Genomic DNA, 23,215 nt, shown 5'->3' with positions numbered 1-23,215 from the left:
ATTAATCTTACCTAAGATTATTTAAATTATTTTCCGCCTCAACCGCTAAAGCATTAACCACAGCGCTGATTTGATTTGTTTCAGCATTGGCTGATTCTGATTCCTCCTTGTGACTCATAATGTTAGGATTTTTACCAATTTTGTTTAATCTGTTGAGAAAGGTTAGAATATCATCGTTATAGCAAAAATTATGACCTATTTACCTCTCAGCAGCTACAGTCTCCATAGTTTTCCTCATCAAGGGATATTGGTCCAGAACTGCATTGAAATGGTCTACACTCAGAGAGAATAAATTGCAATAAGTTTCTGCCCGGACGCTAGCCACACGCCTCGCATTAGTGAGGAGACATATCTCTCCAAAATAAGAGCCATCTGATAATGAAGTTGCAACCTGTAAATCAATAGATTTTTTATATTCTATTAGTTTTTTTTTCGTGTATTGTGGTATGATTAACAGTAGAAATCAAATGCAAGATGTGCCAATCACCTATTGAACTGGCATTAACCAACATACCGAGTATCCCACTGACATTTTCTCTTTGTTTTCACATGAATTAGGTATCCCACTGACAGTTCGGCTTGAGATTTTGCTAACGATCCTAGCACTAATCATAGCACCCGGCTGGTGCCAATAATGTAAACATGAAATGAAATGTGATTTCATGAAACAATAATACATGCCATTTTGTTAAATCGCAATTTTAACTATCAACCAGGACATTTTCGTCGAGGAATGCCTGGAGAAAAGTCTACAGCCTCGATAAAACACCATTGGCATCCTGCTATTATAGAATGGTATGCCAAGAACAACGTCGTGGTGTCTAAAGATCACATCCTCCCAACACCCTAGAGCTCCGTTCTATAGAGAGATATTGGGCAATCGTTAAGCGGAACTTGAAGAATACGCAAAAAACGGTGGAAAGCGAAAAACGATTCAAAGCAAACTGGCGTTCTGCAGCGAACAAAGTAAACGAGGCTGCTGTACACAATTTTCAAGCGTTGATCTTAGCGCTTGGACGCCAAAAAAGGGAGTTTGCGTGGTTTTTTAGAATGCAGCTGAAGATGGTTGATTAACACTTAGACGGCCATGAGTGCCGTACTGCACCCAAAAATTATTCTGCTAGGGCCATGAGTGCAGCACTGCACACGTGAAATCTTCCAAAGTTTCAAATGTGTGCGCTACAATACTAAAACATGTATCGTTAATACTAATGACCCATTCCATGCACCTGAGAAAATTGAAAACGTTATTTAAATAAGCACTAATTATATCATAATTTTTTTGTAACAAATTTGTTTTTTTATGCACCAACCTTTGAGAGAGGCGAGATTAAAAAACTACATAATTATATTTAAAATATTTTAGGTTTTCACTATTTTTATGTTTCTTGAGATATATCTGCACATGCTTAACCAAACCTATATACCATTAAATGGTTTTCATTTTGTAATTTATGAGAAACAAGCATTTGAAAAACCGGTATTCTGAAGCGTTGTCACGTCTAAAAAATAGAGCCTTTTTTTAGTTTATCAGATGAACATAGGTTCAAACATTTTTATACTTGGGTTTCTCTGAGTAAGCAAATTTGGTTAAAATCAGTCCAAAAAAGAGGAGTATCAACTTGTCACGTCACGAAAAGTATACGATCCATTCCAGTGTGACGTAACAATATTTTGATTCACTACAAATACTTTTTTGTGTTTTCATGAATAAAGCACACAAAATTAAACGATGTTATAGTAAAATTAAGAAAATTTTCAACAAGAATCATCAGCTGGATAATGTTTTATAGTTAGATTGGCATGTTGTCAGCCAAATACTTTTGTGACGTGGCAAGACCTGACTTTTTGTTGTTCCGGACTGTTGAACAATAATTATTAATGTAATTAATTACAGTTCCGTTTCAAAACATACAAATGAATAAAAAGAATAATGTTTGATAGCGAGAGATAGGATTCGAGTGAGAGGGAGATAATGTTTGATTGTAAAGAACTTAGCCTTAGGGAGACGAGTGTGGAGTTATACAAAGAAAGTGCACACGCAAACATCAACGATCAACGATCAAAGTCAACGTCAAAATCAAAGTCAAAGTCATCTTGAACACGCAAACATAAACGCCCTTACATGTGCGCAGATGCATACAAAGAACTTATCAATAGTTTCTGATAGCAAAATCAAATGCGTTCCCGTAGTGTAGTGAGCGCCACTCGATGAACCAGGATTGTGCTAGCCATTGATGGCAAGCGCCAGAGTAAAATTGTTAAACAATTACGATATAAAAACTGGAGGTCGGTTTAGGACCACCCCGACTTTTCCCAAATAACGGAATACCGTGTATTACAGGTAACAGGTAGCTTCAATTTATATAGATTATTTGGATGAACATACCATAAACAATTAAAATTGACTTGTTTCGCAATGTTTAACAATCTAAAAGAACATAGAACTTATTTTGCATACAGGTCGAATAGATTTCCCCTCTGTTTTTGAAGGAATGAAAATGTAAAATGGCGCTAAAACGCTAGAATGAAGAGAGCCAGAAAACCATAGTATCAAATAGTCAGCGTTATGGCACCTTTCATTTGACACTATTGAAAATTCAGTAGGAAGCACCGTTCCTGAGACACAAAGGAGGGTAGGTTCAGGACCACTGGTTGCGTTAGGACCACCTTCACCTATAGAATGGGCTTTTTGAAGGGGAAGGGGAGATCTCAGAGGAAAGTAGGAAGTATTCAGAGTGATAAAAAAACATAAAAAATAGTATATCGCTTGCTACAATTCGGTGAAATTCTTATTTAACCCTTTGCGGTCTTTTGCCTGTTCCACCACAGCAAGGAATCATACTAAATATGTTATTCAACAATGTAATAGTCTCCATTTCTTTTAAACGAATTTTAATGACTAGTGAACTTTTTCACATATTTTTTTTTTTTCCCAAAATATATTTTTTATTAAGGCACATGTGGCGTTAGCCTGACGGGGCCGGGAGTCCAATATTTTGACAAATTTTGTCTTACAACTATGTTAGTAATATGTAACCGATTACTCGCGGTTGGCTCGAGGTTAGTATTACAAGTGTTCTCATAATTGGTATGTTGCAGTCTTCGATGCTGTATACGTGTGCCCGACACGGGCTACTTCCTATTGGGATGCAGCTGACCATTAATCAGCAACGCTCCCTAGTCTGTACCCCATATCTAGCGTGGTGAGTCTTTCTCGACTCGAGGAATCCAGGATAGAATGGTCACTAGCCGGCGCAATCATCAGTTCGTGTAGAGTTGTCATGAGCGGTACAACCTTTGGCTCTTGTTGAATGATCAGTGGACTGCACAACATTTGGCCCGTGCATCTGTAAAGAGTGTGTGTATGTATTGCCGCGACTAAGTAAAAGTTTATCGATCGCTAGGAGGGATATGAAACGGGGACACAACGAAGGAAACATCATTAAACGTTGACATCGGCGTTTCTGAGGAACAGGTATAGATGAAGCAGAAGATCAGGATCCCGGCTACCTAAGATATCCCGGACGGGGATATCCGATTGTCTGCCTTTTGCTCTCAGTGCTCTAGAGAGCTGAGAGCAAGCAGCATGGAACCGGATACACGACCAGACAACATGCTCGATGTCGTGGTAGCCATCGCCACAATCACAAAGATTGTTTGCTGCGAGCCCAATGCGATAGAGATGCGCGTTTAGGTTGTAGTGATTGGACATAACCCGAGATATCACGCGAATGAAATCACGACCTACATTCAATCCCTTAAACCATGCACTCGTCGAGACCTTAGGGATAATCGTGTGTAACCAACGACCGAACTCATCTTCACTCCACATGCGCTGCCAACTAACGAGTGTGTCCTGACGAGGAATGTGAAAAAATTCATTATAGGCAATTTGCCTTTCAAAAAGTGTGCCTTCTGAAGCGCCCACCTTAGCTAGCGAGTCCGCTTTCTCATTCCCCGGAATCGAGCAATGAGAGGGAACCCATGCTAAGGTAATCTTGAATAATTTTTCGACCAAAACACTCAATAGATGTCTTATTCTTGTTAGGAAATAAGATGAGCGTTTATCAACTTTCATTGAGCGGATTGCCTCTATTGAGCTGAGACTGTCTGAAAAAATAAAATAATGGTCGATGGGCAGTGTTTCAATGATCCCTAGAGCATAGTATATCGCACCCATTTCTGCGACATACACGGAACAAGGATCTTTGAGTTTGAAAGAGGCACTGGAATTTTCATTGAAGATGCCGAAGCCAGTGGACCCGTTTATGTATGAACCGTCAGTAAAGAACATTTTATCAGATCTAACTTTCCCATATTTTTCCGAAAATATCGACGGAATAACATTGGAGCGTAGGTGATCTGGTATTCCATGGATTTTTTGTCGCATGGACAGATCAAAAATGACAGAGGAATTGCAAAAGTATGGGAAGCAAACTTGGTTGGAGATGCCTGCTGAAGGGTGCACGTCGTGGGTAAGGTACTCATGGTATAAAGACATAAAACTTGACTGAGGAGTCAGCTGGAGTAGATTTTCGAAGTTATCAATCACCAATGGATTCATGATCTCGCAACGGATGAGAAATCTGTAGGATAATTCTATGAACCGAAGAGTAAGCGGGGGTACTCCTGCCAAAACTTCGAGACTCATCGTATGTGTCGAATGCAAACACCCCATGGCTATACGCAAGCAACGATATTGTATTCTCTCCAGCTTGAGAATATGAATCCTGGCAGCTGATCGGAAGCAAAAACTGCCATATTCTAACACTGACAATATCGTTGTTTTGTACAACTGAATGAGGTCTCCTGGATGGGCACCCCACCATGTTCCGGTTATTGTTTGGAGAAAATTGATTCTTTGCTGGCATTTCTGTTTCAAATACGCAATGTGTCTCCCCCAGGTACATTTAGAATCAAAATATACACCCAGGTATTTGAAAAACATAGAGTGTTGGATCGTTTTGCCGGATAGGTAAAGCTGGAATTGGGCGGGTTCGTGCTTCCTAGAAAAACGACCATTTCAGTTTTCTCCGTAGAGAATTCGATACCCAGCTTCAGGGCCACTCAGATACCTCAGATTTTCACATATGTATACAGAGTTTCTATAGATAACGGTACTCGGTTAAAATAAAATATTCTTAGCGTGGAAAGATAAGAGGATCTCTTTCAAGAGGAATTTATTCCGACCGCAAAGGGTTTATTTTTTTTTATTTAAATCGTTTATTTTTACAGGCTCAGTTACATAGGTTTAAAGGAGCCGAACTCCTTACTGTATTGTTACTAGTATATATACATTTTTCCTTAATTCTAATGTTAATAATATAGGAAACCGATTACTCGCGGTCGACTCGAGTTTAGAATGGTGACATATTTTCTTCAGGAAAAGGAGGGGATATGAGGATATGTTGACAATGATCACACTCACACTCTCAATCACACTCATCACACTCAATTCTTAAACCTATCTTATATCTAATATGTATTTACATTTCATCTTATTCTTAAGAAGGGATCCGATCTCTCACAAAGGAAAAGGAAAAGGAAAAACTAAGGGTATAAGGACAATCACACACGAAGATCGATAGCTTTAAGGAATACATATATTTGGGACATGTAATCAAGGTCAAACCGAGCCAACACGTCTCTCACCGGCACCATGGGCTGCCTTCCTCGGGCCCGAAGGGTGACTACTAAATTCGATCTGGCGACAAGATACAGCTCGCACGACCAAACAACGTGCTCGATGTCGTGGTAACCTTGGCCACAAACACAAAGATTGTTGTCGGCAAGATTAATACGAAAGAGTAGCGCATCTAACGAACAGTGATTGTACATGAGTCGAGAGAAGGTGCGAATAAAGTCCCGACTCAAGTCCAGACTTTTGAACCATGGTTTGAGGCTAACCTTAAGGATAATCGAGTGGAGCCACCGGCCCAATTCATCTTCGTACCATTTGCGTTGACAGTTAACTATGGTATTTTTGCGGACTAAAGAATAAAATTCATTGAAGGCGATTTGACGCTGATAAATATCGCCTTCAATTGCACCTACCTTTGCTAATGAGTCAGCCCTCTCATTACCCGGAATTGAGCAATGTGAAGGGACCCAGACAAAGGTAATGACATAACAGCGTCTGGATAAAGCACTCAAAATTTCTCGTATTCTCTCAAGGAAGTATGGCGAGTGCTTTTCCGGCCTCACTGAACGGATAGCTTCGACAGAGCTAAGACTATCCGTTACAATGTAATAGTGTTCAACAGGTCGTGAGGCGACGCTGTCCAGCGCCCAGTGTATCACTGCCAATTCAGCAATATACACTGAGCAAGGATTCTGAAGACTGTGGGAGGTGCTAAAAAATTAGTTGAACACTCCAAATCCTGTGGACTCATTCATAGAGGACCCATCAGTAAAGTACATATTATCGCAATTGATATCCCCATACTTTGCATCGAAGATCGTTGGAACGATCCTCGATCGAAGATAATCTGATGTTCCATGGATATCCTGCTTCATGGACAGATCAAAATGCACAGAGTAATTGATGTAGTCAGGAAAACAAACACGGTTGGGAATATACGATGAAGGATCAACCTGCATGGAGATGAATTCATGATATGAACTCATGAACCCAGATTGAAAATTTAGCTCGATCAGCTGTTCAAAATTTCCGATCACCAATGGGTTCATAACCTTACACCGGATGAGGAACCGAAGAGATAATAAATTGAAGCGATCTTTTAGTGGGAGTACGCCTGCCAAAACCTCGAGACTCATGGTATGCGTTGAGGGTATACACCCCAAAGCAATACGGAGACAAAGATACTGAATTCGCTCGAGTTTAATGAGGTGTGTTTTGGCAGCTGATTGAAAACAGAAACTGCCATACTCCATCACTGAGAGAATAGTTGTTCGATACAACATTATAAGATCTTCTGGATGGGCTCCCCACCAGGTGCCGGTAATTGTACGGAGAAAGTTTATTCTTTGTTGACATTTTTTACTCAGATACCTAATATGGGCCCCCCAAGTACATTTGGAGTCGAACCAGACCCCAAGATACTTGAATGACATAGCATGAGTGATCGGTTTACCCAAAAGTTGAAGCTTTGGTTTTGCTGGTTTATGCTTCCTAGAAAAAACCACCATCTCTGTTTTCTCCGTGGAGAATTCGATCCCTAGCCCAATGGCCCAGGTTGAAAAATTGTTCAAAGTATCTTGTAAGGGTCCTTGCTGATCGGATTCGTTTGATCCTACGACAGACACCACTCCATCATCTGCAAGATGTCTTAGGCTGCAATTTTGTGTAAGGCAATTGTCGATGTCGCTTACATAGAAGTTGTACAAAAGGGGGCTTAAACATGAGCCCTGGGAGATTCCCATGTAGGAGACCCGACTTACTGTCGAATCTCCGTGAGAAAAATTTAAATGTTTCTCACGAAGCAAGTTATATAACATATTATTCAATAGAGGCGGCAGACCCCGAGAGTGTAATTTGTCTGACAGGACCTCTATTGAAACTGAATCAAAAACCCCCTTTATGTCCAAGAATACTGAAGCCATTTGTTTTTTTTTCGGCGTAAGCCATTTGAATTTCTGAAGAAAGCAACGCAAGACAATCATATTGTGTATCTGAGAGTAGGCCATTCGTTTCAACCCATCGATCAAGGCGAAACAAGATCATTTTCTCCAACAATTTCCGTATACAAGACAGCATTGCTATTGGGCGGTACGAATTGAAGTCGGACGCGGGTTTTCCGGGTTTTTGAATAGCTATAACTCGTACTTGTCTCCAATCATCTGGAACAATATTATGCTCCAGAAACCGATTGAATAAGTTCAACAAGCGATGTTTCGCCACATCAGGGAGATTTTTCAGCAAGTTGAACTTAATTCTATCCGATCCCGGAGCAGAATTGTTACATGAAAGGAGAGCAAGAGAGAATTCTACCATCAAAAACTCGGAATCAAGATCGCACCTATCTTGTGGTATATCTCGAATAATTCTTTGCACTGGAACGGAATCGGGACAAACCTTTCGTGCAAAATTAAAAATCCATCGATGTGAATATTCCTCGCTTTCATTGGATGAAGTGCGATTTCTCATGTTTCGAGCCACTTTCCATAATTTTTTCATTGACGTTTCTCGTGACAAACCTCCCACGAAATTTCGCCAATAAGCACGTTTTTTCCCTTTGATCAAGTTTTTAAATTGATTTTCAAGGTCAAAATACGTTTGAAAATTCTCAATGGTTCCACGTTTCCGAAACGCTTTAAATGCATTCGATTTATCTCCATAAAGCTTGGAACACTGGCTATCCCACCATAGATTGGGAGGCCTTCGACGAATAGTGGAACCTGGGATGGGTTTCGTTTGAGCGCGAACCGCGGTGTCATAGATCAAACGAGAAATGAAGTTATACTCCTACAATGGAGGCAAACCATCTCTGGAATTGATGGCTAGAGCAATCACGTCCGCATATTTTTTCCAGTCAATATGTCTTGTGAGGTCGTATGCCATGTTTATTGATTCAGAAGAATTCAACCCATTGGTGATAGAAATATTGATTGGCAAGTGGTCACTACCGTTGGGGTCCTGGATTACATTCCACTTGCAATCTAACGATAGTGAATTCGAGCAAAGCGAGAGGTCAAGAGCACTTGGGTTAGCAGGAGGTTTAGGTACACGTGTTGTTTCCCCAGTGTTCAAAACGGTCATATTGAAGCTGTTACAAAGGTCATATATCAACGATGAACGATTGTCGTCGTACTGTTCCCCCCAGGCAGTTCCGTGAGAGTTGAAGTCTCCCAAGATCAATCGTGGCTCAGGAAGGAGTGAGCACATGTCAACAAGTTGCTTGCGGCTAACCGCAGCTCTCGGAGGCCAATACAAGCTAACAATACAGAGGACTTTGCCTCTGATGTTTGCATGACAAGCAACAGCTTCGATCCCTCCAATAGGTGGAAGGTCAATTCTAAAAAATGAGTGACACTTATTGATCCCCAATAGTACCCCTCCGTATCTGTCATCGCGGTCTAAGCGTATTATATTAAAATCGTGGAAAGAGAGATCATTTAGAGAAGAGAGCCAGGTTTCGGACAGAGCAAAAACATCACAATTGAGTTTATGAATTAGAAATTTGAATGTATCCAATTTAGGCATAAGACTACGACAATTCCACTGTAAAACAGTGATATCTCCGACCTCTCTATTTAAATTAGACATCAAGAGAGATAATCATTGCAAGGAGGGGCCATGTTTGCATCAATTGCTGCAAAATTGTCTTTAATACTGGAAGCATTGCGGTGACAATGGTTCTGATGGAGTCGGAAACATTAAAACACGTGAAGATTTGATCCACAAGGTCAGATAACTTTATAAATCCCGATTGGGAAGTTGAACTTGACGGAAAAACAGGGACATTTGGGGTTTTTGATGTTCCCTCGAGTGCTGGGTCGTTCGAAGGTGAATCATTCCCACGGAAGCCAGGAGGAACCTGATTTTGCTTGTCCGCTGTACTCGTTTTTTTAGGCAAACTAACAGGGGGTATCACCGGAGGGACTTGTCCTTGAACTTTGGGAGTGGTCACATTTTTGCGCCGGGGATTTCCTTGAGAAATAAACGGCGTGCCCCCGTTAGCTTTATCCGCTTCCATTTCGTCAACTGGCAACGTAGCGAAGACATTGTGTGTATTGATTGGTTGTTGTTCTTGAGCCAGTGGAGAAGCGCCCTTCAAAATTTCTGCGAAAGTGCGTTTAGAGCGTTCCCTCAAAGAGCGCTTCTGTTTCTCCCAGCGAGTCTTGTATGTTTCACAAGCTGAGAGCACGTGTGGGGATCCCCCGCAATATGGACACTTATGCTCAGTCGCACTGCAGGATTTCCCCTCATGTTGTTCTCCGCAAGTGGCACATCGTTCTTTATTGGCACAATAAGCAGCCGTGTGACCAACTGACTTGCACTTTTGACAATTCATTGGCTTTGGAATAAAAAGTCGCACGGCTAACCTCAATTTATCTACCATCACGTAGTCAGGGAGAGCTGAACCAGCGAAGGTGACTCGAAACGAGTTGGACGGCGTAAATTTCTTTTCTTCGGCGAATCGGCGAAGAATCGACCGCAAAGGGTTAATACAACTTATTAATTGTGTGATGTGACAACGCTTCGTGGAGACTGTTTATTCGTACAGAGCGCGTTATCACGTCACAAAATGCATGCCGTCAAGATGCATGTTCTTGCGAGTTGTTTGAAAAACTGAGTATACTGAGCTTCATCTTTCATTGACAAATCATAGAACAAAGTTTATTTGTATGTTTTGGAACGGAACTGAAAACACAACATTAATGTTCAAAAATCGGAACCCGCAAAAAGACAGGTGTTGTCACGTCACAAAAGTATTGGGCTGGCAACAAGCGAATTCAACTGCAAAATATTCTCCAACTGAAGATTCTTGTAGGGAAATTTCTCAATTTCACTTTAAAATCGTTTACCATTTGGAAATCGTGTGATTTATACATGAAAACGAGTAAAAACCAGTTTTTAGTGAGTCAAACCGTTGTCACGTCACGTTGGAATGGGTCTAATGTTTTTTCGTTTTATACTGCCCTCAAGGTCACTTTTTATAATAAAATTTGTCTTTGAGGCAAAAACGTTGAAAAATGAATGTGTCCGGAATCTTTGAAAAAAATAGATTGAGTCGGGAAAGACGGACACTTGGCGGGAAAGATAGACACTTGAGGTGGGAAAGATGGCCACTAACTGAAAATTCAAGTTTATGTACTCGATAAATTTTGGAGGTCTTCAAATATGCCATAAAGATAATCTAACAAAAAAGTTAGACTAAAATCGCCTAGAAGGCTTGAAATTTTTCTCATTTTTTCATGTCGAAAATAGCTTCAGGCATTTGGAATGACAAATTCGGATTACGTTTTAAAAACCGCTCTGCTGATTCGTCCATGATATGTGGATGCACTTGCAAACGTAGTTAGTGGGCATCTGTTAATAAAAGAATCGAACTTTTTTTTTGCCTAGTGGGGGCAAAGTGGTCACTCGCACATATCAAGCTAAATGGGATAGAGTTAAGCGTTTTGTTCGTCCAAATTTGCTCAAATCATATTTGATATAGTAGGTACATGTTTGAAATTAGCTTGGTCTATTTACTCTCAATTTAAATTTTTTTTCATGCATACAAAAACTAGTAAGAAACACATAACGTTCCGCATAATGAGGCTTGGTTTAGTTGGAGTGGCATATTTTTCCAGGGTCAAAGCCACAAAAGGAACCTCTCCAAGAGCAGAATTTGATGAGATATATCAGCTTTAGTAAACATAACATTGAAAGTCGTTATTCACCTATGACCACTTTGCCCCCAAATGCTAACTAGCTAACCTGGCAAACTTCGTCCCGCCCATTTACTTGATTAATTCTCGAGTAATGCAGAAATTTGTGTTTCATTTGTATGGCAGCCACCCCTAAGAGAGGGGGGAGGGGTATCTAACCACCATAGAAACATTCATTGCACCCTAAAGTTTCCATATGCCTAATTTGGTTTCATTTGCTTGATTAATTCTCGAGTAATGCAGAAATTTGTGTTTCATTTGTATGGCAGCCCCCCCTTTGAGTGGGGGAAGGACTGTCTAACCATCATAGAAACATTTATTGCACCCTAAAACTTTCACATGCCAACTTTGGTTTTGTTTGCTTGGTTAATTTCCGAGTAATGCAGAAATTTGTGTTTCATTTGTATGGCAGCCCCCCCTTAGAGAGGGGGGAGGGGTCTCAAAATATCACGAAAACCTTCCCCGGCCCCAAAAACCCCTACATACCAATTTTCATGTCGATCGGTTCAGTAGTTTCCAAGTCTATAAGAATCAGACAGACAGACAGACATCACTCCATTTATATATATATATATATATATATATATATATATATATATATATATATATATATATATATATATATATATAGAAGATAGATAGATAGATTAATCGCTGAGACCTAACGGAATATCTGTTCACCTTCCCTAGAATATGGGAACAGTCGCCCAAACTGATGATTTATCCAACATATCAAATTGGATAGACCAAATTTCACGAGAAATACCTTATATACCAGTCGCACAGAACTACGTCCGAATGGCTATCGAGAGAGTAATTTCGGTCTTTATTTATATTGATGATGATAGCCCGCCTCATACCCCTACAAAGGTTTGAGCAGGACGATTTATCTTATAGATAATATTTATTTTCAAACGTATCAAGAAGCCAGTATTATAAAAACAAAAACAAAAGAACTGGCTCTGTTGCAGGCATAAATATATATCAATAGAACATTAAAAATAGGCATAAACTGCGAAAAAACAAACAATGTTCCTATCCATATTGACATTGACATAGTCATAGTCTCAACTTCAGGCCCAAAGTTTTTTCCAAGGCATGTCAACAAAATTTCCAACCCGGGAAGATCCTTGACTGATTGGGAATTGAACCCAATATCCAAAAGTTTCAACTTAGAACATAAAAGAGATCTGCTACAATCAGAAATAATCGATACCAAGTTAAGTGAAAGATAGTTTACGACAATTCTGAATGAGCTATCCCAATTCCAGTTTCCACTTCAGACCCTACATAAAATTTCATTGTGTGTCAGTTTACTGCCGGTGTTCATTATTAACATTAGTCCAGGCCCACCAAACGCGCGAGGCTCAAACTTTCGTAGACAACGCTCGTTTTTCTTTTTTTAAACAATCTACAAAACAATAAAAAACATCATCATCATCAGTACGAATGGCAGTTTGAATTACCTGTAAATTTTTTTCTAAATTTCAATAATTAATAAACATAAAAAAAATAATTTACAAAAATTTTTCGAAACCCTGTTTATAAACAGATTTAACGTGGGAAATACACATTCGCTTAAACTCTGCCATTGTTGCCGCTCGTTTTATTTCCCTGGGCATCGAATTGGTAATGGTAATGGTATTGAATTAAAGAGACTTTAAACTCTGAGAGTTCATTCGTCTCTATCGAATTGAAAAAATGTATTCCTTCGTATAGCAACGAGTTCTGCGATCTACTGAATATAAAGTTAGGTGTTCTTGCATCATCCGCGTTTCTAGTATTGTATCTATGAACATCACTTCCTCTTTCAATTCGATCACACAAATATTGAGGCAGCATACCGTTTAAAATTTTAAAGATGAACACCATTGTCAAATAGTAAATTCTTTGCTTCACAGATAGCCACTGTAGCGCGTCCAACATCAAATTAGAGGAAGTGTATCTACTACATCTTAAAATCAAACGCATAATTTTATTTTGTAAACGCTGCAATCTCGTTAATTGTGTATTGTTTGCAAGGAATAGGATCCACGAGCAAAAGTCTATGTGCGGTGAGATCAATGATTTATACAATTTAATTTTACTGTTCACCGTCAGTTCTTTTTTCAAACGACACAAAACGCCGTACTTCTTGGCAATCTTCTTGATGACATTATTAATGTGAGACTTGAAAGTTAAATTGTCATCAATGATAACTCCTAGGTATTTGATTTCATTCACGCGTTCTAATGTCTCACCATCTATTTCAAAATTTACATCAATACTAGAGTTTGCTGAAGAAATTAGCATGTATTTTGTTTTGCCAACATTAAATTTCAATTGTTTGAATTTAAGCCACTGAGCCAGAGAATGCAAATCTTCGTTTATGTGTCCCTCGGTTTCTTTTATATTCTTTATATTCTTATTATATTTTAACATGCGACGCTCTACTGAAGTACAGGGTGACTCAAATCTCATTAAATTCTTCAAACATAAGGTGATTATCAATACGGCATCTATAGTCAATGGTTGTACTATCAAACAAGTAGACCACTTTGCCTCCAATGACCAATTTGCCCCCACTACCCCTACATCTTGAATTTTCGTAGTCCGTAAATCAGTAAAAAGATAGAAGAATTCTCATTTTTCCATACGCTTTCTTTGCTTTCAAATCAGAGCCGGCAGAAATGAGAAACGTTGCACTAGGCTATTCAGTTTTTTCCCTGTTGCCGTAAGGATTGGTCTCGCTCAAATCATTCGCTCGAAATACATCATGAGCAGGGTTGCCAACTATAATTTGAAAAAATCAGAAGGAATGAAAATAAAAATCAGGATAGCTCATATTGGGTTGACCGAAAAGTTAATGTCGATTTTTGGGAAAACAAAAACATCATTTTCAATCAAAGTATTATAATTTAATTTTATATCCATAGTTCTGTTTCACAATATTTCGTCATCTTTCACACAGCTTAAATATTCTATCCTCCTAGAACATGTTTGCTTCCTCGTCGAAAAACGGCTGCGAGCCATACATGTGAGAAACAGGTTGCTTGGTAGTAGCTCATAATACAGAATCCATCCCAAATCCCACCAGAAACAGAGTATATCTTCTTCGGGCGAAGATCGGATATGTAAAAGAATTAATAAGCATGGTATAAATCCTCGCATAAGCGGAAATGCTAGAGTTTCGCCTGATTTTTTGATCGTTCATATTTTGTTCCGAAAAACCTACAGCATACAATCAATTGCAGAGAAATCAATATTCAAATTTCCAAATTTCCACTGAATTTATCATACATGCTTTGGAATAGATCTTTACTCAACAAATGAGGAAAGCATATCTTGACATCTTGATAAAACAGGCGTTCGGCGGTCAACGATTCGATAACTCTGAAGAAATTCGTGATCACCGTTGTTACAATATCGTCCGCGAAGCCTACGATCTCCACACCTTTGAATAGCTTCAGCCTTAGTGCACCGTCGTACACCGTGTTCCATTGCGTTGGACCTAGATCGGAACCTTGTGGAACTCCCGTCCAAATGTTCTTCAGCTTTTTAAGCTTTTTCGGTAACTGCCCGAATAGCGAACTGTTGACTTTCCTATCCGGAACCCGAACTACATTCTCGACAATCCGTGATCACCCTCCGTGCATTTCACCAATCTGTTAAGAATAATCCTCTCCAAGAGCTATCCTAAAGTATTCAGCAAGCAAATAGGTTTATACGATGCTGTATCTCCAGGTGGTTTTTCTAACTTCGGAAGCAGCACCAACTTTTGGATTTTTCAATTCACAGGAAAGTGACGTCTTCCAGGTATTTCTGCATTATCATCCTGAACATGTCAGGGAAAGCAAGGATCGCCGATTCCAAGGCCACGTTGGGAATTTCATCGTGGCCGGGTGCTTTTTTCACCTCCAGACGTTTTGCAACCGAGATGAGCTCTTCGTTGGTGACTTGTGCGTTCTCAGCTTCCTCCTCACCATACAGTGCAGATCGCCACGTCGGTGGGTCATATTGCGGAAAGAGTCCTTTCGCGACGACCTCAAGTTTTTCGGGACATAATTGGAGTCGCTGACTACAGATTTTCGCCATCACGATTCGATATGCTCCACCCAAGGATTTCTATCGACGTCTTGACGCAGCTCCCTGTAGCATTTTGATTTGCATACAATCAATTGCAGAGAAATCAATATTCAAATTTCCAAATTTCCACTGAATTTATCATACATGCTTTGGAATAGATCTTTACTCAACAAATGAGGAAAGCATATCTTGACATCTTGATAAAACAGGCGTTCGGCGGTCAACGATTCGATAACTCTGAAGAAATTCGTGATCACCGTTGTTACAATATCGTCCGCGAAGCCTACGATCTCCACACCTTTGAATAGCTTCAGCCTTAGTGCACCGTCGTACACCGTGTTCCATTGCGTTGGACCTAGATCGGAACCTTGTGGAACTCCCGTCCAAATGTTCTTCAGCTTTTTAAGCTTTTTCGGTAACTGCCCGAATAGCGAACTGTTGACTTTCCTATCCGGAACCCGAACTACATTCTCGACAATCCGTGATCACCCTCCGTGCATTTCACCAATCTGTTAAGAATAATCCTCTCCAAGAGCTATCCTAAAGTATTCAGCAAGCAAATAGGTTTATACGATGCTGTATCTCCAGGTGGTTTTTCTAACTTCGGAAGCAGCACCAACTTTTGGATTTTTCAATTCACAGGAAAGTGACGTCTTCCAGGTATTTCTGCATTATCATCCTGAACATGTCAGGGAAAGCAAGGATCGCCGATTCCAAGGCCACGTTGGGAATTTCATCGTGGCCGGGTGCTTTTTTCACCTCCAGACGTTTTGCAACCGAGATGAGCTCTTCGTTGGTGACTTGTGCGTTCTCAGCTTCCTCCTCACCATACAGTGCAGATCGCCACGTCGGTGGGTCATATTGCGGAAAGAGTCCTTTCGCGACGACCTCAAGTTTTTCGGGACATAATTGGAGTCGCTGACTACAGATTTTCGCCATCACGATTCGATATGCTCCACCCAAGGATTTCTATCGACGTCTTGACGCAGCTCCCTGTAGCATTTTGATTTGCTATTACGTATCTCTCGCTTCAAGACGGTTCTGGTCGCTCGGAACAACGCGCGGTGCTCCACTCTCTCTACATCTGATAGTGCCCTCTGGACTCTTCTTCTTGTTCGTAGACAGTTTGTGCGGAGGTTGCTGAATGTCTCGTTCCACCAATATGCTAGGCGTCGTTTATTCGTCTTCTCGGCATCACTGTATCGCATACCCTCTCCAGTGTTCCTGTCAGCTCATCGGCACTCAGACTAGGAGTTCTGCTGTCTAGGCGTAGTGCTTCGACGAAAAGCTCCTTGTCAAAAACTATTGTCCTCCACTTCCGCTCACAGGTTCTTGTTCTTCGTACCACCGCAGGATTCCGCAGAATTGTTTGGTGGTCGCTATGTGTGCATCTCTCCGACACTCTCCACTTTGACTTTGACTTTGACCAAGGCCTGGTTGAAGCATCCCACCGAGTCCCGTTCGTCTGCCAGCAAAATCAAACCGACAATTTCGAATCCTACCGTTGATGTACAATAGCCAGTCAGAGTTCCTTTTCCAAATTGCGATGTTAAGTGGAAAATTGCCCGAAATTCCGAACGATGTTTGATAACATTTATATATATATATATATATATATATATATATATATATATATATATATATATATATATATATATATATATATATATATATATATATATATATATATATATATATATATATATATATATATATATATATATATATATATATATATATATATATATATATACATATTAGGCTGTCAAAAAAGTCCTGCGGTATTTCCGCGAGGTGTCGTTGTAAGCGCGTTGTTCTAGTTGTATTCATTGTATCGAGTCGTACTATAGCTTGTTGGAAAGGTATTTTTGCGCTATAATATAGTCCTTGACAGTGTTTTGTTTGGTTAAGTCGTTCGTGAGTCATAGTGTCGCAAATATGGAGCAAAATAAAGAGAAAATCCGACATATTTTACAGTACTACTATGACAAAGGCAAAAATGCATCTCAAGCTGCCAATAAAATTTGTGCAGTTTATGGACCCGATACAGTTTCCATTTCCACCGCACAACGATGGTTTCAACGTTTTCGTTCTGGTGTAGAGGTCGTCGTAGATGCGTCACGCTCCGGAAGGCTTGTCGTCGAAAATTGCGACAAAATCGCTGAATTAGCCGAGAAAGACCGGCATAGTAGCAGCCGTAGCATCGGCCAAGAGCTGGGGATAAGTCATCAAACCGTTATTAACCATTTGAAGAAGCTTGGATTCACAAAGAAGCTAAATGTATGGGTGCCACACACGTTGACGCAAAAAAACATCTTTGACCGTATCGACGCATGTGAATCGCTGCTGAATCGCAACAAAATGAAGCGCAAACGGTCGTGGTCGAAGCCCGCTGAAGCGGCTCAGACGGTGGCCAAGCCCTCATTAACGGCCAGGAAGGTTCTGCTGTGTGTTTGGTGGGATTGTCAAGGAATAATCTATTATGAGCTGCTTCCCTATGGCCAAACGCTCAATTCGGACCTGTACTGCCAACAACTGGACCGCTTGAAGGTAGCACTCATGAAGAAGAGGACATCTTTGATAAACAGAGGCCGCATTGTCTTCCATCAGGACAACGCCAGGCCACACACTTCTTTGGTGACGCGCCAGAAGCTCCGGGAGCTCGGATGGGAGGTTCTTTTGCATCCGCCGTATAGTCCGGACCTTGCACCAAGTGACTACCACCTGTTTTTGTCCATGGCGAACGAGCTAGGTAGTCAGAAGTTAGCCACAAAAGAGGCCTGTGAAAATTGGCTATCCGAATTTTTTGCCAATAAGGAAGCGAGCTTCTATAGCAGGGGTATTATGAAGTTGGCATCTCGTTGGGAACAAGTCATCGAACAAAACGGCGCATATTTGACTTAAAACAGATGATTAAACTCTCCACCCCCCCTCTCTAAGGGGGGTGGGGGGGGGGGGGGGTTTCTGCCATACAAATGAAACACAAATTACAGAACGCACACAAACACAAAGTTCTGCATAACTCGATAACTAATCAAGAAAAATTTGGGATGTGAAGGTTTTTGGGTATGAGAAATGTTTCTATGATGGTATGACACCCCTCCCTCCTCTGGAATGGAGAGGGGCTCCCATTAAAATATTACACATATTTAAACCAAAAATATTCCAACCAAACATGACAATTGAAAGTTTTCGGAAAACTCTGAAGAAAAAAGGCAAAATTCGGAAAATTAAATTCCCATATGTTCTAGAATTTCATAGTGACAAGTGTTGTTAGTCCATTTGATGTTTGCGCTAGCGAAATTGATCTTTGTTCGAAACTGGAAATGGATTTTAATGTGATGAAACGCACTCCTATATCTTCTTCTATCTATACCAATAAAAAAAAGTATCGCCGAATGTGTTGATAAGAGCAGAACTCGAGGAAGGAATCGTCCGATTTAGGGCTGTCTTCATTCTATCATATTTTCTGTATAAAACATTTATTCCATGTAACGGAGGAACATGTTATCTTGATTTTATTAATTTTTATATTAAATCTTGAACGAGAATTGTGTCTGAAAATAACCTGATATTATAATGATGCGTTTTGTTAGAAATACTAGGAATTTTATAGTAAAAGGTAAATTCAACGGGGTCGATTAGAAGATCAATCAATGAACAGTTCTGCGATTGGACCCATGAACTTGCTCATAGTAAGAGAACGTGAATGTTTGAAGGCATTGATTACAAAAAACAAATTTTGGACGGGACGAAGTTTGCCGGATCAGCTAGTTCCAAATAAAAACAATCTATGCACTCGAACATTCTCACCCTATTTTCCTTCTCCCTTGTTAGCCCGGGTTCGGAATATCTTTCGCATGGCTCCTTCCAGTAGCAAATTCGTAATCGTTGAATTTCAATACACCTTTTGAGTGGTCTTTTCGACTATTCCTTTCAGCAGCAAAAAACTTTGTCTGTGCAATGAGTATGGTTTGCAAATAGATCTACTTCATGTAGTATATTGCACCAGAGTACAAATTTTAGAGTAATCATGACGCGCACTCCGTCACAGCTAGTCTCGTGGGGTATGCACCGGTTAGACAACTTCTTCCTTGGCACTCGCTCCTTTAAAACGACCCTCGCAGTGTTCATCTTTCCAGTCCACGATCAGACGTTACCAGCCTGCATTTTGTTGTACTCATCACCGCTCACATTTCAGCCCGCCAGTATCTGTTTACCCATCGAGATGTGTATCGATTCCCCTCCAACATGACGTGCAAACCATCACATCCACCCTCGTGGGGTTTCTCACCTGTCGAGAAAAGCGCCCTCCAAAGTAACAGGCACAGTCAGCCACGCAGGATTTCTCTTCCCAGCGGAGCGCCGATTAGGTAGTGCCCTCCGATTGAAAGCACGTCACGTCAAGCAGCCCCTCGCGCCTCGCGTTGAATCTGGGGCATACGAAAACAACGTGCTCCGGTGTTTCCTCCACATCTCAACACTTCGGACAAAGTGGTGACGTTGCGTGCCCGAACCGATGTAAGTATTGTCTGAAGCAGCCATTTCCAGACAGAAATTGCGTCAAATAAAAATTTACCTCTCAGTGCCTCCTGTTCAGCCAGGTCGATAGTATCGGTATAAGCCTGTACGTCCATCCATCGTTCTCTGCCGTATCCCATTCCTGCTGCCATTTGTCCATCGACTTCGCTGTCATCGTTTTCCGGATACCGCTGGTTACCCCACGCTTGTAGCACTCGCTGTCTTTCATCAGAGTGATGCAGATGGAAATCATCCCGGCGATTACATACACATCTTCTGTTGAAATGGTCCTATAAGCGCTTGCGACTCGCATGGTCATGAGCCGAAATGTGCTGTTCAGTTTCCTCCGATTTCGGTGAATGTCCAGAGCCGCCAACCAGGCAGGGCCGCCGTACCTCAGTATCGACGAAGATTCGCTTGCCAAGAGGCGCCTCTTGCTGCTGCTGCTGCTTGGACCAAAGCTATTTGGCATGATCCTCGCCATCGCATTGATGGCCTTTTCCGCCTTCCCGCATGCATAGTCAATGTGCTGATTGTAATTTAACCGGTTGTAGATGATAACTCCCAGCTATTTCACTGCCCGCCTCGAAACGACGGTCCTCCGACCGAGACTTCTGCCGCCTGAAGCTCCACACTCTCCATCCAGCTACCGATTGTGTCTACTGCTTCGGTCGCCAACATTTCCACTTCCTGGAGCGTTTCACCGATCACCGTTGTTACAATATCGTCCGCGAAGCCTACGATCTCCACACCTTTGAATAGCTTCAGCCTTAGTGCACCGTCGTACATCGTGTTCCATTGCGTTGGACCTAGATCGGAACCTCGTGGAACTCCCGTCCAAATGTTCTTCAGCTTTTTAAGCTTTTTCGGTAACTGCCCGAATAGCGAACTGTTGACTTTCCTATCCGGAACCCGAACTACATTCTCGACAATCCGTGATCACCCTCCGTGCATTTCACCAATCTGTTAAGAATAATCCTCTCCAAGAGCTATCCTAAAGTATTCAGCAAGCAAATAGGTTTATACGATGCTGTATCTCCAGGTGGTTTTTCTAACTTCGGAAGCAGCACCAACTTTTGGATTTTTCAATTCACAGGAAAGTGACGTCTTCCAGGTATTTCTGCATTATCATCCTGAACATGTCAGGGAAAGCAAGGATCGCCCATTCCAAGGCCACGTTGGGAATTTCATCGTGGCCGGGTGCTTTTTTCACCTCCAGACGTTTTGCAACCGAGATGAGCTCTTCGTTGGTGACTTGTGCGTTCTCAGCTTCCTCCTCACCATACAGTGCAGATCGCCACGTCGGTGGGTCATATTGCGGAAAGAGTCCTTTCGCGACGACCTCAAGTTTTTCGGGACATAATTGGAGTCGCTGACTACAGATTTTCGCCATCACGATTCGATATGCTCCACCCAAGGATTTCTATCGACGTCTTGACGCAGCTCCCTGTAGCATTTTGATTTGCTATTACGTATCTCTCGCTTCAAGACGGTTCTGGTCGCTCGGAACAACGCGCGGTGCTCCACTCTCTCTACATCTGATAGTGCCCTCTGGACTCTTCTTCTTGTTCGTAGACAGTTTGTGCGGAGGTTGCTGAATGTCTCGTTCCACCAATATGCTAGGCGTCGTTTATTCGTCTTCTCGGCATCACTGTATCGCATACCCTCTCCAGTGTTCCTGTCAGCTCATCGGCACTCAGACTAGGAGTTCTGCTGTCTAGGCGTAGTGCTTCGACGAAAAGCTCCTTGTCAAAAACTATTGTCCTCCACTTCCGCTCACAGGTTCTTGTTCTTCGTACCACCGCAGGATTCCGCAGAATTGTTTGGTGGTCGCTATGTGTGCATCTCTCCGACACTCTCCACTTTGACTTTGACTTTGACCAAGGCCTGGTTGAAGCATCCCACCGAGTCCCGTTCGTCTGCCAGCAAAATCAAACCGACAATTTCGAATCCTACCGTTGATGTACAATAGCCAGTCAGAGTTCCTTTTCCAAATTGCGATGTTAAGTGGAAAATTGCCCGAAATTCCGAACGATGTTTGATAACATTTTTGTTCACAGTGGAGATTCCGACGCAGTTGAATCGCATTATCTGGACAGGCGTTAATAGACAATGCAGCTGGTTGGATCACAGTGAAGATGATTACGGACAACGACCTCCAACTAACATGACAGCAGCCTACGAATAAAATACTACTAGAATACTAGAATCGTCGACAGACATCTCGGCGGATTGCTTGTATCTAACCTGATGACCAAGTGATACGAAACCAAGGATTTACTTGAGCTGGTGAAAACCTTTAATCGCCATGTTGGTGGGCTCGAGTACCAGGGGCTGGACATTGATGAACTTTCAGGCCTAATTTTAACGAAAATCCAAACAGTCAAACAATGCATCTTTGGGAGAGAAATCAACAAGACGTTCAACTGCTAAATTTTCAAGACACTTGACCATTACTTCGAAGTGAAGATAGACGCCTGGCTACACCAAGGGAAACCCAAGAAGTATGTGAGTTTTATGTCATGGAACCGAAAATCATAGGTAACAATATTTGCAAATTCCCAAGACCCAAGAAGTATGTGAGTTTTAAGTCATGGAACCGAAAATCATAAGTAACAATATTTGCAAATTCCAATATACCTGTCAGATGTGCAACGAGTGCCATCGTCATTTTCAGTTTCCAAAATTACACAAGTATTACCTGATCCAGAGTTACGAAAAGTTAAAGTTGATTAAAATCTGCTACAGATGTCTTCGTCCTGGATATCGAGCACTTGTTATGCTCTCGTTGCCAGCGAAAACATCATACTTTATTGCACCAGGAGTTCTCTTATGCAGAAAACGAGATGGAAGAACAGCATTATCTATCCAGGAGGAGCCCCATGAAAACCATCCAATACAGTCGTTTCATGCAGTTGTTACAGAGGTGCTAAATCGGTGATGCTAATGACTGCTTTTGTGCAAGTCAATGATAATCACGGACACACGTCTTATAAAGTTTTGCTTGATATCGGATCATAAGTCAACTTTATTTCCAAATCATTAATCGATCGTTTGACTGTCACACGAGTGTCCATTGCAGGGTGGACCAAATTTTGAATGTTTAGTGGTTTCAACTATAGCGGGAACAATCCCAGCGACGAAGATACAAATTTCATCATGTCCGATTAAAATCAATGTACCCTTTGCAGATTCGAAAATCAACAATGCTGTCTATATGTTGATCGGCGTGTCAAAGTTTTCTGAGATTTTTGAAGACTGGTTGTCCTCAACTAAGCGATACCTTTCC

At 41.2% G+C, this 23,215-nt stretch overlaps 1 protein-coding gene across 7 annotated transcripts in view; it reads right to left on the bottom strand.

The window, feature by feature from the left end:
- Window positions 1–23,215, bottom strand: part of LOC129779470 (uncharacterized) — a 167,036-nt gene that overhangs the window by 17,903 nt on the left and 125,918 nt on the right. For all 7 annotated transcript variants that reach the window (XM_055786949.1, XM_055786955.1, XM_055786953.1 and 4 more), the window contains 2 exons: window positions 204–391; window positions 12–149 (listed from right to left, as the gene is read on the bottom strand). In XM_055786949.1, the coding sequence (XP_055642924.1) occupies window positions 12–149; window positions 204–391 (326 nt within the window). The remainder of the gene's footprint in view (window positions 1–11; window positions 150–203; window positions 392–23,215) is intronic.

Source organism: Toxorhynchites rutilus, chromosome 3 (assembly GCF_029784135.1).
Source record: "Toxorhynchites rutilus septentrionalis strain SRP chromosome 3, ASM2978413v1, whole genome shotgun sequence".
Classification (NCBI taxonomy): Eukaryota; Metazoa; Arthropoda; class Insecta; order Diptera; family Culicidae; genus Toxorhynchites; species Toxorhynchites rutilus.
The sequence above is the reverse complement of the archived record's forward strand: the minus strand, read 5'-3'. Positions and strand labels throughout refer to the sequence as shown.